Source organism: Choristoneura fumiferana, chromosome 10, assembly GCF_025370935.1.
Source record: "Choristoneura fumiferana chromosome 10, NRCan_CFum_1, whole genome shotgun sequence".
Taxonomy (NCBI): Eukaryota; Metazoa; Arthropoda; class Insecta; order Lepidoptera; family Tortricidae; genus Choristoneura; species Choristoneura fumiferana.
In genome coordinates, this window is record NC_133481.1 from 12020364 (window position 1) to 12036138 (window position 15775).

The following is a 15775-nucleotide window of genomic DNA, read 5'->3' on the forward strand; positions in this document are numbered from 1 at the left end:
CATCAGTTTAGAATCTACCCGAGATTCTTTAGTCATGAATTGAGTCACCAAATGCGGCACTACGAACATCACGCTACGTGAGTAATCTACTGTATTTTATTACGTTAATAATGTCTGAGTCTCACAATAATTGTATGTTTTAACTTGCTTGAATCAATAAAATGCCTCGTGTAACTCTAATAAAGAAGTACCTACCTAAATAATAAGACTATAAATAAAATGCTTAGATTCCTAAACAAATTATTTTCAGCACCCGTGTCTTTGTTATTTGAACGTAACAAATGGATCGCGGTACTTGGGTGCTTAGATATATTTGCTGGTCTGTCGACACGCGGTTTTTTGGTTTGACCGTTCCTTTTTTACTCCATTCGAATTTCAGTAAGTATTTATTTTAATTTGTTAAAAAAGTACGTATCATCCTTTATTTTTACAAGATTTTTTTACTAAACATTTTGGACTGAAGCTTTTTGCGGCTTGAAGACTTTCGGTTGCTTCTTATAATTCAAATTGTAAACAAAAACAATGTCGGTAAAAAAAACTGTCCACTTAAATAAAATCCGATGAAAGCAAAACCTGAACATGCGTGAAATAAAATAACTCGCACGAATGAGAAATAAAAAAACTAAAGGCACTCGACGCTTGAATGAAAGTGATGTATGTATGTAGTCACCGTGCGAAGCGGAATACGATTATCTTTTGAGTATTTCCCACGTGAGCAGAAGCAGTCGGTGGAAAATTAAAAAGCAACGAGGAATAAACACGGGCGCTATTTTAACTTAGCCTGTCTGTCAAGATCCCAAGTGCAAAGAATCTGTGCAGTAACTATGAATAAAATATCAATAACATAATAATACCTTAATTACTAAAAAAAATATATATATACTATGTTACATATATACATAGACTGCTAAAACCATTACCTTTCCTTTTGGCTTTGCCGTCGTCGGGTAAAAATCCGACAGTTAAGAAACTATACGTAAAGACCAAATCTACCAATCTGTCCTATGAGTTATTCTCAAAACTGGAAACTTTGCGAAATTTAATCAAAACTTGCACATTTCGCAGGTAAGAGTTATGTAGTTATTCAATAGCTAAATTTTATGATTTTGTTAAATTATTTGCTCGTCGACGATTCAGTTTAAAATTGTTCGTTTCACGCTCTTTACGGCGCTCAATTTGAGTTGTATTATTATGACACTGGTTTTTGGATGTTTTATTCTCAGAAGCACAAAAGAACTGATCTCAACGCGCAATTTATTCTTTATTGAGGCCACAAAACGTGTACGAGTATAAAAGGCGGATTTAATGTGCACTGGGCTACGACAACATAATATCAATGTTCAAGCGGCCCTCCATCTTTACAAACTTGAATCCCCTTTTATATCAAAGTTTTTTGGAAAATGATCTCTCATGAGCTTATTATGTGTGTCCGGTCGGGTCATGTCTATCTTTTAAATTATTTCTACTATGTACACCTTTTCTTGAAATTAAACTTTATTTCCTAGAAATAATGAGAACTGGTGTCCGTAGGCGGCATCTAGGGATTAAAACCTACCTACATGTTTTAATTTTCTTAAGATATAAAGCATGATTACTTTCTTTTAATGTAGTAGAAAATAATTTACATTCTTAAATAAATATGAAGTGAATTTTCATAACTGTTAGGTAAATTATGTTCTAGACTTACCTTGGCATAGAGGTCTTCTTGGCGACTACCTCTCAGAAATTCATAAAAAATACAAAGAGGTAGAACCATGATGGCCGGCTCTTTGCACAACGTGGCAGCCACGGCGAAGGAAAGAGTTCCCGCGAGCGTTAACCACTGCAACAGTTCACTGGACTCATCACTTACACTGCCACTGTACTGACACTTATTCAGTCTCACTGTCTCTGATTTCCCTTCCCATGCATTCAACATCTTCATCGGCCCCGCTTTACCAGACTTTAGCAGCCGTCGAAAGTTCATCATTATGTGTTGCACCAAACTGTGACAACTTAACCGAAACGTATGATCGGTATTAGGTAACGTTCTTCGCATCAAGTTATTTTTTAAGATATGTCTACATAATCGTTTGTGGCGCTGCTCTCGCAATCTTATATGCTCGCTGTACAGCAGGAAGCTTATGAGGAACAGATTACACGCGGCCAAGTCTGCTCGCCCCACTACTCCTGCCACTGCTTCTGTGTGTATCGGATGAGCAGCGAACGTTAAGCCAGCAACAGCTGTGCCCACTCTCATGCAATAGCTTGGCAATAATCTGCGCGCTAAAACTACTACGAGCGCTGATGCGATACAGTGGAAAATAATGTTGAGAAAATGAAAACTCCATGGTTTGAATCCGCTAAACGCATAGTTGAGCCGATATGTAGCAACGCACAGCGGTCTATAAGAGCCGTGCGAGCCGGGGTCTGTGAGCGGTGTTCCCCAGAAATCGTTTTCGAATAATGCCTTTAGCGGTGTGTGCCCGATGACGTCCGGATTGGAGAGGATCGCCCGCCTGCAAAATAAAATTGCAATCTAACTTCATTCTAGCATACAGAAATACGCACATGAATAAATATAAATGTATCGCGTATTCTATGGAAAAAAATGACGCAAATTTTCAGTTAAATATTTTGTTGTAAACTTCAAGCTCTAAGTCTTTAATGTACCTAACCGAAGATTATTTGACAGCGTATTGGGGGGTGGTTACCCTACTTGAGGCTTATGGTTCCTAATATAGATTTGGTTTCATAAAACAAAATAAAGGATTCTCCTTTATTTGCCTATGAAAGCCCCTACCTACATCCGCCGTTGCAAAATAACAAATCCAAACACGCGTCCCTCGCTGCTTAATTTAAATAAAATATTGCCTTCTTACCCGGGCGCGCATTCGATCGCGCGAGCTCGGATCTCACACAACGTTTTCCCGAACGATTGGCCCGCTGCCCTATAGCCTCGGTCCTTCCCTCGCGCCGCCTGAATACCGTCTAAATAATGGACACGTTTAAACGTACCAATCTATCCTTTGGGATTGATTTTTGTGAACCGTACATTCGGGCTCGGCGGGTGATGTGTGAATTTGCCCGAGGCCGTCCGTCCGGTGCGGTCAAAAGATCACCTTTTATATGTGCATTGACCTGTGCGCTCTACGACAATATTAACTTTCCACTTTCTCCCATTAACGTTTTTATCTTTTTTCCGTACTTAAAGTGAACCGAACAACGAAACATCGGAAAAAATATATCTCAGTCGGAACCTATAATTTGATTTCTAATGCATTCAATCCCTTTGTGCTACCTACTTTGAAGAGGAAAGCCAGGGATATAGACGATTGAATAATAAAATTTTATAGGGACCGAACCCACGCTTACTATGCAGAGAGAAAAAATCATCTCTTACATTCTACCATTGTATTGCAAATTGTGCGAAGGACGATGCCTTTCTCTTTACTTATTTACATGAATTTTGGGGTATTTTGTTTGCAAATTACTTTGATACTTAAATAACTTATTCTCGGAATTTTTCGTTCGTAAAAGTAGCTTGATTTTATCAGTGAGTAGAATTTTACTTTTAATTATTAAGTATAATACCTACCGCCAAGCCTTTATATCCAACTTTTTGAAATGTTAAAGGTTTCGAAGGGAAAAATAAAAAAGAGCATTGTAGATTCGAAACTCCTCGATAAAGTTGAGCATTGAGCAAGGCAGCGAACTGTTTCAGGGGCGGCCAGCTGCGGCGCGTCACGTAAGCCCTCAATTACCAAACACTGGAGAGGGTTGCACACGAACAAAGTTCCGTTCTATCGTCATTATCGCTTCGGGAGATTCCGAGGAAAGAGAAAATTAAAAGTTTCTATGAGATTTAGAGCAGTGTAAAGATTAAAGTGCTTCTGTTGAGTTCGGCTATGGATACCCGGCTATAGAAGAAGGGATCCATTTAACTTAGCGCGGCAATCGCAGACTGTATTGATGCCATCACTATAAATGTCGCTATCAACTCAGTGTTGGCATTGTTGTGTAGTTTTAAGAGCAACAACGAGTATCTGCCATAATGTATCCGTAAGATCGGCAACCACTCGAGCTATATATTGTGGGTTTTGCGCGTGTACCTAATTTAACACAGTTAAAACTTATTTCTCAATTTTTACATTTTGCTATCATAAAATCGTCCTATAGCATGATATTCAAAGCAAATATTTCATTGGAGTTGCTCGAAAAGGAAGTTTTACCACATCTCGGCGTACATATTTTCTTTCAGCCCATTCATCTCACGTCAATATACCTACCTACTGCCCGACCGAACGACCGAAAAAAGCAGTCGTATTTTTAAGTTTGATATTTGTTACATTTCGCCATCACACAACACAGGTTACTTATAATACACTTTTAACTCGAAGATTGTGGCACGACTAAATAGGTAGTTAAATTGGTACTACGGAGTAAGTCAGTAGATAGTATGTACATATTTATTACACTAAATCTTAATGAATACTTACAAAACTGACAACAATTCAAAATTGTTACCAAATTATTGACCCATTTTGATTCAATCAATAACTTTGCTTGTTAATGTTAAAGTTCTCGCAAAACTTTTATAATTGGTTATATTTTCCATTATGAACTCGATTGGAATATTTAAGGAAACGACTTATTAAGGATATTGCTTTTTTTTATTCGTCTTTCCAAAGGTAAAAATGATTGTGGAAAGTAAATGAATGTATATCCAACTAGGTATTATGTATTAAATGTTGTTGCATAAATACATAGCCAGATAAATTTATTACCTTTCACTTTAAGAAATCCACAAAAGGATCGTCATATGTATTAATAAAATAATGTAATAGTAATCAAAATACAATAAAATTACAGGCAAAAATAAAGTTATGATGTCAAGGTAGGTATAATTAAATTTAAAAATAATAATAACAGATAAATAACAGAAGCATTAAAATATTATGTCATACAAACGATAATTAAATGAGGAAATTTTACACCTAATTTAGTGAACATTATGGTTATGAATATTGTTTTTTTATATCAAATAAAGTAAGAGATTTTGCAAAATTATAACTGTGTGGGTCATTAGCAAATTCTGCGCAGAACACTCAGTTACTATTTGAATGATGCTACAACTCTGTTACCATGCATTATTACAAAAATTGACTTACATAAACAAAGTATATTTTTTCGATTCCGATAATCAATAACTATCTGTGATTGGGTAAACCCTCCAGTGAATGAACACTTAAGAAAATTTTCTACTTTGAAAAATCACTACTCTGTGCTTATTAATAATTGTAATGGTTTTATGTAATTTAATCAATCGTTATTTAATAAACAAGAATTTAATTTCTGCGATTTTTTATTACGTGTATAGTTTTTGAGTTATGAAAGAATTTATAAAAAAGTACCCAAAAACCTAGTAAATGAACGAAAAAGTTAATGAATGAACAGAGTAAAACCCAGTGAATGAACATTATTTAGATAGTTTTAATCAACATTTAGAAAAGCATTTTTAACATAAAACGAAGTCTTCTTCTTCAGTTATTATTATATAAAATCTTGAGGTAGGTACAGCACCTTCAGTATTCCAATTATGTTTCTGTATTACAAAAATACATATATAATTCTATTAAAGTAGGTACAAATTAAGCACCTTAATATCTTGATTAATTAAGCAAACATTATTAACCTTTTTGTGGTCCAATCACAGCCACATAACGTCACTACTTTTTTTTAAAGTCGTAGCTCAAAATAGATAATTTTTCCGAGTGAACTTTATAGACGTTACATCAAGGTTCAATTTTGTTGACATATTGATTTTAGATAAGTACGAGATTTTTTCAGTGACGATAATCCGAGCTTTATAATAAAACTTAATAAATAACAAACATTAAACTCTATTGATACTCGTATTCTAATCAGTCTGTAATCAGTCTCTAATTAGTTAAAAGTATCATCATTTGGGACAAAAAAATCTTAACAACCCAATTTTTAATTATAGATTGTGGCTAATAACAATAAGCAACTTACTACAAGCAAAATATACATCATTTTTTAATCATTTTTAATTTATATAAAAATAAAAATCGATCAAAATAAATCAGTAAAACAAAAAAATATATAATTATATAGTAATTCATGGCAAATAAAAGGTACACATTAACTGAACAATTGTTTTAACTGTTCCTATTTCCTTTCCTCGCAATCCCCATTTTCTCCTCGACGTGTCTATCCACCCTCGTTGTACCGGCTCGGGTGACTATATGAACGTCTTGGGTAAAATGGCTTGTTTTACAATCTAATATTATTAACAAGTCCAATTTAGGAAGTAAAACTACCGTGCATTTCGATCATGTCCATCGTTACCTACGTTGTTCATACATAGGGTTAGTAGGTATCTAGTAAATGAACAAAGCCAAATTTCTATAGTCCATTTACTAGATTTTTCATTCCTATGAATGAACATTAGTGTCCCAATACTAGTTCAAAGAAACAGAATCGTTTTCTATGCAGAATCTGAAAACACAACCTTATTACGATTACGTTAACATTTAATTTTAGGAAAAAAACTATATTGAGCCGACACCACTGGTTTTAGAACATTTGATAAGCCAGTAATGGAACACCTAAAAATATCAACTTAACCGCAAAATAAGCCACTAAAGAGTACAATTATAGAAGATTTAACTCTTAATCTAACCAATAGCTAAACTTTTTAGTGGTATACATGAAATAAGCAGTTCAAATGTTACTCCAAACATGCACTGTTCTTACTTGGGATCTAATTTTTCCATACAAAACTTCAAAAGCAGAAATACGTGAACTTCAAACGCCTGCCATGTTGAAATTGGTCGAAAATAAATTAACCGATTGTTGCCATTGCATAGGAAATCGAGTTGCCGGTAAGAAAAAAAATACGACAGTTGGTGGAAATGGCTATATTGCTTATTTTAGGCAAAAAACGTGATTTTGTTCATTCACTGGGGGGGGTTCATTCACTGGAGGGTTTACCCTACATATGTACCTAGCTGACTGCAAATTGTTCATCATTTCACACAAATAACCGCAGAAAAGGAAATTTGTAAACGGAAACAGCTTTTTTTTTGTCGGGACAAGTTTCCCTAAACAAAATATGATAACGACCCATTATAAATACAAGAGTACTTGACTCGTACAAAATGCGTCCTTTTCTTACCTATCATCATAGACAAATCCAGCGTCCAGGGTGTTGTAGTACAATAGAAACGCTAGCAGAGAGCTAGCCGCCGTCACCCAGTGATCCATGGCAACACCACGTCGTCTACATCAGGAGTTGTTCATTTCGTTTCTGTAATAGAAATAAATGAATCAAAACCGGCGGCATTACTTGGAACGCTGATATTGTCGAATTACATAGGTATTTTATTTAGAAATGTATCCTATGTTTATTGTCACAGGATTTTTTTATTATTATTTGATTTATTAATAAAAATTACAGCATTACAATTATAAACCAATGCGCTGTAAAATTTAATTGCACTACATATACAAAAATACAAAAAAAAATACAATTATTACTAATTAGTAATTTTAATGTCGTCTTCGTCGCTACCCTCAAACGACGGAACACCACACCCTCTGGACAGAAGTCTGAGCGCAGGAATACCTGCAGGCGCTTCACAGGCACTTGGTGTCTAAATAAGCTGAAATTGTTTGCCCTAGGAGATTCAAGCGGGAGATGAATAGCTAGGTTTCTTGTAAATGACCCCGTGCCGCCGTGGTGCCGCCCCACGGATATGACATGTGTGAACAACCATTAGATATATATCTTTTTTTAATCAAAGGTGCACGTTCCCAGTTGAAATATGTTTTAAATAATTTTAACAAATAATACAAAAACCATGTTTTTAAAATTTTATTTCATTTAATTTTGATTTGTTTAATTGTAAAATATAATGTATAATCTAAGTTTTAATTTGACACCGGTATTTGGATTTGATTAGATTCAATTTGATCTATTTTAATTTTAATTCTTATTGAGTTATATCGAACAGAATTTGTACGTATTTTAGATATTGTATTTTTATGTAAAACTTAACTTTCATTCCAATATTTAGTGTAATTTAATATTATGGGCTCCGCAGTCTTTTTTTTTTATAAAAAAAAAACTTTTTTGCTCCCAGCTAAAACAATACGGCTATTGCTAAATAGATCAAAAGTTTTTAATATTAGCCGTTATTTTCTTCTTTATTAATAAAAATAACAACAGAAGAGAGAGTGGTGAAGTTCATTAACTTACACCTTACAATATTAAGTAGCAACGCGACAACGTCTCTTTTTTCTGTTCTATGTATATACTTACTTCATAATATGTAAGAAAATTAACTTAACATTAAAATGAATGGTTTAGCTTTTTCAATCAAATAACCACGCCAATTCTTTCGTTTGAACTTAGTTGAATAATTTATCGCGCTAAAACCATATAGGTTCGATACTCATTGACAAGGGTTCCCTGCTCTGACTCTTTAAGATAACTGACCGGTCTAAAAACTACGCGTAACCCATGATATAGAAAACATGTTAAATAATATATGTAAATACCTATTATAGGATAATAATAATGTGTTTGTTGCTTTTGTATGAAAAATTGATGTTTAAAAACAATTGTGAATGTCGCTACGCTCTTGTAGGGTCCATGTTTGTACTGTACACTAAGTGTAAGTTTTCGGTTACAAAATACGTCTCGTCCGCGTTAAAATCTCAATTTATATGGAAACACGAACAGCGTCTCTAGCGGAACGTTTGGGATGTTCGTGTTTTCTTACAAATAAATTGAGATTTAACGCGAACGCGATCGAGAAATATTTTGTAACCGAAAACTTAAACTAAGGGCACTGGCCAGAATTAAGAACATATTTTTCACGACACTGCTCGAAAAATGTGGCCATAGATAACCTAAATCCAGTACCGAAAACTGCCTATACCGGGTATGGCCTGTAATATGAGCAAATAATTAAAACATAGACCATACGCCGCAAACTGAACAGCATTAGTTCAGCGACTTTAAAAATAAATAGTTTTTTATTTTTTATTACACTTTTAAGTTTATTAAAAAAAGCAAAGTAAAACAAAATGCTTGATGTTTGTGCCGTGACAAGCGACGTCAGTTGTGTTCTAGATTGATAGCATTATTTAATTTGTATGAAAAAAGGATAATTCAAAGACTCCATTATTTTAAAATTCGCTGAACTAATGTTGTTTGGTTTGACGAGGGCGATCTAATGTTTTAATTTTTTGCTCGTATTAGAGGCCACACCCGGTATATGTACATTTAACAGCTGACTCATTTATGACTCGCAAAACACGACAACAATGTAACACATTACGAAAACAGGTCGTATCAATATATGTATTTCTTAATACGATACGACTTTTTTGAATATAATTTCTGAATTTCTTCCCGGCGTGCTGAAACGACAATTGGACCAATCAAAATTAATCGTCTGCTGCATATGAAATTAAATTGACTAATGAGAATGCGTCATTCATGACTTTTGTGTGGTGTTAAGGAGAACTAAAATCGGTGGGAGGGGTGACACTATTTACCGGCCCGGATAATACCGACATGGAAATACCGCTACCGGGTCAAACTGACATGAGTTTCTGTGGGTGTCTACCACCCTAAAGTTGATAATCGTTTGCATGTCATAAAACAATAATGCCAATAGACGTGTCTGTCAACTTGAAAGTTCAACTTTAGTGACATATACATTTGATAGGAATTTGTTTAAAAATTGATAGAGCACTTATTTGGCTGATGGTACAAGAAAAATCGAGTCGGCATTTCCATGTTGTTATTATCCGGGCCGGTAAAGAGTGTCACATGGCGGGAGCAACGCAGTCATTGGATTCTTATTGTTTGTTTTGTGATATTTATTTTTTATTTCCTCGCAGTGATCGTGAAAAGCACAATATTTAGTCTCGGCCAAAAGTGCAATAGATTAACTCGTATTATCGAAGGCCACCCCCTCGGGGCGACCTTCAAACTAACTCGTTCATCTATTGCTTACTTTCTAGCCTCTACAACAATGAACTATTAATTACCATCACGGCCAAAACTGCCAGTTAATAGCTAAAACAAAAGGTCAAAAATAATTTAAAATAAATTGAATTAAAGGCCCTCAAATGTCGACGCCTTAGTTCACACTCATTCACTGTATATAGCTCCGTCAGACATTTGAGTTGAATTAGTTATATCCGAAACCGTTAATCAAAATGCAATACCTAACGAACGATTTAAGTAATATCAAAGAACAGTTATTTAACTTTGAATTCAAAATTCTACTTCAGATGTTAACATATTTACCTACTTAATGTGAAACAGTAACAATGGCAGAAACAGAATTAACAAAGCCGCTTTACGTCATCCGAAAGGAGTAAATGTAAAAGTACGTAACTGACGGGAGTTTTCCTTAAGAACATTATTCATGTCGCGTACGTCATCACATTAAGCAGATTTATGTTCCAACTTCATTACTTTAAAGGCTTTTTCAATCTCACAACGGTTTAAAAGATAAATGTAAATGTGTATTTCAAATCAGCAAAAGAGGTGGACTTTTTCTGAGATGATGTAGATGCTTAGTCAATCCTAATCCAACGCCTAAGCTTAAACACTAAATCTTTTTTTTTTATAATGAATCTCATTCTTTTGCCAGTCGTCTAAGCCCAGTGTCTACGTAATATAAGAGAGTTCTTATAGTCTCGTTAGATAGATGCAGATATTTTAGATACTAAACTTTCTATACTATAAAAAAGAGACCACCTTTCATATATATTTCCGGTTGTGAGTTAGTGTTCTTTCATCAATACTATATTCAATTTTGTTACTATTTGTAACTAAAGTGACAAAACCTATTATTTTACATTCGCCTAACCGTTACAAACATCGTCAAAACACGGCAAAAAAGGACCATTTCTTTATTAACAGCAGTCTGCACCTGCAACCATTTGCATTCAGTCTTTTATTTTATTTTATTCAGTAACCATTTAAACTAAATGGAATACCATAAATTCACGTTCCCCACGTATGTCACGTCCATTAAACGTAGTACATAAAACGAGGCAGCTATGCCGAGTCCCAGCCCCAGCCAAATGCGAGTTCATTTACACTTCTCTTTTAAAATGTCAAATTTCTTTTTTTTGGTCGTTCGCGGATACAAAATGTGAAAATTTTACGTAGGCGAAAATGTTTTAAGATTTCTTTTGCGTTTTACACTCGGTGATTCATCGCACATCATATTTTTGCACCCGTGTTGCAGTACATAGCATTAAGTATTATTACTTTGCCTTCTGTAGTTCCTAATGGACATAACTACTCGTAAGTGCGCTGAGTAGTGCTTTCGAGATGGTAAAAAACAATAGCATTAGAAAGTTTAAGAATAGTTGCAATAAAACGGAAAGACGACATTCTACGTCTGTTCGTAGTAAAGGATTAAACTGGAACAGTCTTATTGGAAATTTTATCGCAAGTAACTTTGTACTCACCTAAAGATAACTAATACCTATAAGTACTATTGACCCGTAGATTTCAAACTATAACGAAACGACAACAGTTTTTAAAGAAATAATTATATTATAATATAAATTTTACTTTTTATAATGCTTACTTTGTCTGAATTCAGCTATCGCTATTACGCAAAACCTTTACATTTCTCCGGAATAAAAAATGTCATTAGATGTTCGCTCCTCGGTTATATGAGCAGTTATTATATTGGTCATGATCAACTTTATGCAAAACTTTATCCAAATTACACTTATGATTTGACATTTATAGGAACTTTCGCGATAATGATATATTTTTGCCGTTGTTATAAGATTATCCACTTTAAATATACGTAGGTACTGTGCTATCAAGCTACTTATAATAAAGAACAGGTACGATCGAATAATTAATGCTGACGAAGTTTACTCAAAAACAATATTGAAACATGTAACAATATTATGCGTAAATTGCGAAGCTAACAACTAAAACAACTAAACATTAAACAGCCAGTAAGTGGTAAAATAACATGCGTACATTTAGGGCCGAATGGTGGATTCAGCAAAATTAAAGTAAACAAATTCGCCGAAAGGAAATCGCCGACGAGATTGTTTTGTGAAGAAGCTAATCCGGACAAAAGAGCAATAACTCTGTTTCATTTGTTATGGCGGAGTGAACCAATCGCGTAGAGCAAATAAAGCGGGGTTTGTGGAGCGAAAATAGACAAAGGATCTGATACAGGTACGAGTAAATAATCCCGCATGACTTGGGCAGAGGAAGCATTTTCACTATTATCTACCAAGACTGACTTCGCCTTCGACCCGGAGGAAAATATACTTGTTTACCCGGAATCGGATACCCGGCGTTTAGGAACGCTTCTGAACAGTATTTCACCTGGTTTTATAGACTTTGTCAGGAACTAGAGCATTCTTGGTGATAACTGAACGTGAAAATTACCGCCGTTTTCCGATTGCGAGATAACTGCTGTACTTTTTCAATATTTTTTTCCAAGTATGTATAAAATCAATATAAAAAGCTTCGATAGCTTCGAATAGATTGCAGAGATCAGTACTTTTCTTATCCCATGACATCGCGGAGCGGCAGTCGGAAATCTCGATTAGTAATTTGTGCCTTGCTCCCATGGTGAATAAGCTACTAAATAATTAAGTAAGTATACTAAAGTAATCCATGATGTCGTTAAAATGCAGTCAAGGTGTTCATTTATGACAATACGCCTGTATACCTATACTTGCCAACCAACGAGGGTTTTCACAGAGGCGAAATATTGCTAGATGACGTGAGTATCGTGAGGTCTGTTTGACGTTTGACGTTTGCTTGCTTAAGGCTTGGGCCAATATCAGTTTAATAAAAAAAAAACTTCTTATTCACGTTGTACGGTGATTGTAGTTTTTGCAACTTGATAGCAAAATTCCAGAAACCACGCGGAGACAACTTGCGCATTAAAAAATGTCAGACACGAGAGCAATATAAAATTTTGTGATCACTGATCACTGGTTAAGGTTAATCGCCGCATAAAACACTGTCAAAATTATACTTCAACTAGCCAAAGAAGCAGAAATACCAAAATTAGATATCGTCTACATCCGCCATGTTCGAATGCTACAAATCGAATCGGCTCATCTAGTTATTTAACCAATCACGACATCACGAGCAAACGTCACACGTCAAATGGTTCTCACGATACTAGTGCCATTTAGCTTAGATAATTAAAGACGGGGTGAGCCTTTGCATCTGAAGGGTCCACGGAAAGAACGTGTCTAGTCACCTAAACAACTTTTTGAGTTATAGCGGTTTGAAAATTAGTCATCACGAACAATTACTATGGTTACCATTTATTTAAAAGATAAAAAAATAGATTTTATATTGTTTTCAGATTATTTAATTCAATGGTAAGTCATAGTACTTTGTGAGCTCTACATTTTGAGATTAAAATCTCAATTTTAAAAAAAGGTGACTAGACATGTTCTTTCCGTGGACCCTTCATCTATTTCCCCTCTGCCAATGCTATATGGCCATTTGGCCATCATCTTTTATGAAAACCAAAGTTGGCCGCGACCGGTTGTCATTTTTGATAGTCCATACTATTGTAACATCCTATTACGCATGGACGCCCTAATCATCACTACCTTTACCTCCAACTCACGGAACTGATGGGTACATTCTTTGTTTAACCGCCCTAGATGTGTAGTTTGCTATAATTTTGTGACGCGTGACGCATGAAGTGTTCAATCCTATTACCGATGGAGTCCCCAAACAACACTACCATCAGCTTCGAATCGTGAAAACTGACACATTCTTTGTTCAACCGCTCTAGGCGTGTAATTTTTTATAATTGTGTGGTGTGACGCGTACGAGTATGTACTATGCAATGAAATATTTCATCCTATTACCCCCTAACCTTTGATGAACCCCAAACCTTCACTTTCGACTCACACAACTGACATAATTCCTTAAGCATATTTATAATCTACTATAATGTTGTGATGCAACCCATGTTTTGTTCAATCCTATTACCCATGGAGTCCCTAATCATCACTCATTTCCGTTTGCAAATTGCTTCCATCAAAACTTCTCGTCTTGAGGATTACGTCAATGAAACAGCTCTTGCTCTTTGCGATAATGGTTCGTTAACCTTTCCTTGAATAGTGAAGCATTATAGATTTATATAAAGGTTTTGCGTTTTTAATTACTCATATTTGTTTAGGTAACGAACAAAAGGGAACAGGAGTGGCAAAAAAAGGGCTATAATAAATCGTTCTTTGTCTTTTTTAATTTAAAACTTGTAAAATGCAAATGTAAATTCCACATTTTTATTACCATTTTAAAAATAAAAAAATGCTAAATGTACGATTAGCATTTTTTATTGTATCCACACTGGGCCCGCGTCGTGCTTACCGCCCAAGCCCTCTCATTCAGAGAGGAGGCCTGTGCCCTGCAGTGGGACGTTATAGGCCGAGACCATGATGATGCGAAATTTTAATTTTTACCAGTTAATAAAACAATATTGAAGTTTAGTTTATAATTTAACGAAAGGATCGCAGGAAGCATCAAATCAGCTACAACATTTTTAGTAAATAATTATGTATACTTACATAAAGAAACGTACGAATGTGTAAAAAAAACAGATCGATATTTTTTAATAACCGTATAGAAATGACGGGCGCGTTGCCGTCTCTGCGATAAATCCGGGTTCCGTGACGTTCCCAACAGTATCAATCCGTAAAACTGATTTATTGCTTTGGCATAAATTAAACAACCCGTATTTTCATTTAAAAGATGTATCTCCAATTCACATGAATTATGCTGAAAGGAAATTCGAAATCAAAGTACAAAGGACAAAGCCGTTTCGGTTGGCAGGACTCTTAGTTCGTTATAATAATAAGGCGAGCTCCCACGGTCCCCACTCGTTACTTATTTCCGCTAGCGCGTCCTCCTCATCAATGTTTAAGCACCTCGAGGATCACAAATACGCGCATCACTTTGCACCGCGCGCGTCTTTCACACAAGATTAACGCTCAATTCTAACGGCAAATGCCGTTTCAAAAGCTATATTTCTCCCGCGGCTCGTTACACCAACGAGTACGTACAAATTTATCGGAAATTAGTACGAGAAACTCCCACGGTGCGGGAAGTCATAACGTCAGGGAAAATCTAAAGAGAATTTATTGCATCCAGGCGAGGAACACACCTCTGGGGAGTGCACGGAGACCGTGCAATTGACTAAGATTTCAATGGAACTGTCTATCTAATACTTTTTTGCGATACAATAACTTTGTACGAATCAGTTACGTAAACTCTCGTGAGATAACATTACGAAATTAAACGGTTCAACTCACGACTAACCTATGTAATAGATTTTCTGAAAGAGTAAAAACTAGTCGGACCGTCCCTGGCTTTTAATCGCGAGTTGAATCGTTTAGTTTAATTATTTTAGATCAGTTACGATTTAAATTAAAATCTTAATTTATTATTTAATAGGTTAGGTTAGATATACGTATAATTCCCCTTCTGAGTCGTGCACACACTTGTCAGTGTTCGTGGTTGGTAGATGGCATGTACTAGACAGACAGACTAGAAAGAGAGAGATGATATACATTATACATAGTAATTAATAATAACACAACGGCTGGTAATTCAAAGTAAACGAAGGCACTCGTACAGATCTATAAAATCGACTCAGCAAACAAAAGCAGCCATGGACGGTCCCTTGCAGCATGCAAGAAAGGCAATTGTCGGAGATGAGCGACAAAA

The 15775-nt window shown here is 35.3% G+C and overlaps 1 protein-coding gene across 1 annotated transcript in view; it reads right to left on the bottom strand.

The window, feature by feature from the left end:
• Nucleotides 1-15775, bottom strand: part of Tmtc2 (Transmembrane O-mannosyltransferase targeting cadherins 2) — a 138507-nt gene that overhangs the window by 116856 nt on the left and 5876 nt on the right. The window contains exons 2-3 of the mRNA XM_074093514.1: nt 7181-7312; nt 1688-2498 (exon numbers count right to left, since the gene is read on the bottom strand). Of these exons, the coding sequence (XP_073949615.1) occupies nt 1688-2498; nt 7181-7269 (900 nt within the window). The 5' untranslated portion in view covers nt 7270-7312. The remainder of the gene's footprint in view (nt 1-1687; nt 2499-7180; nt 7313-15775) is intronic.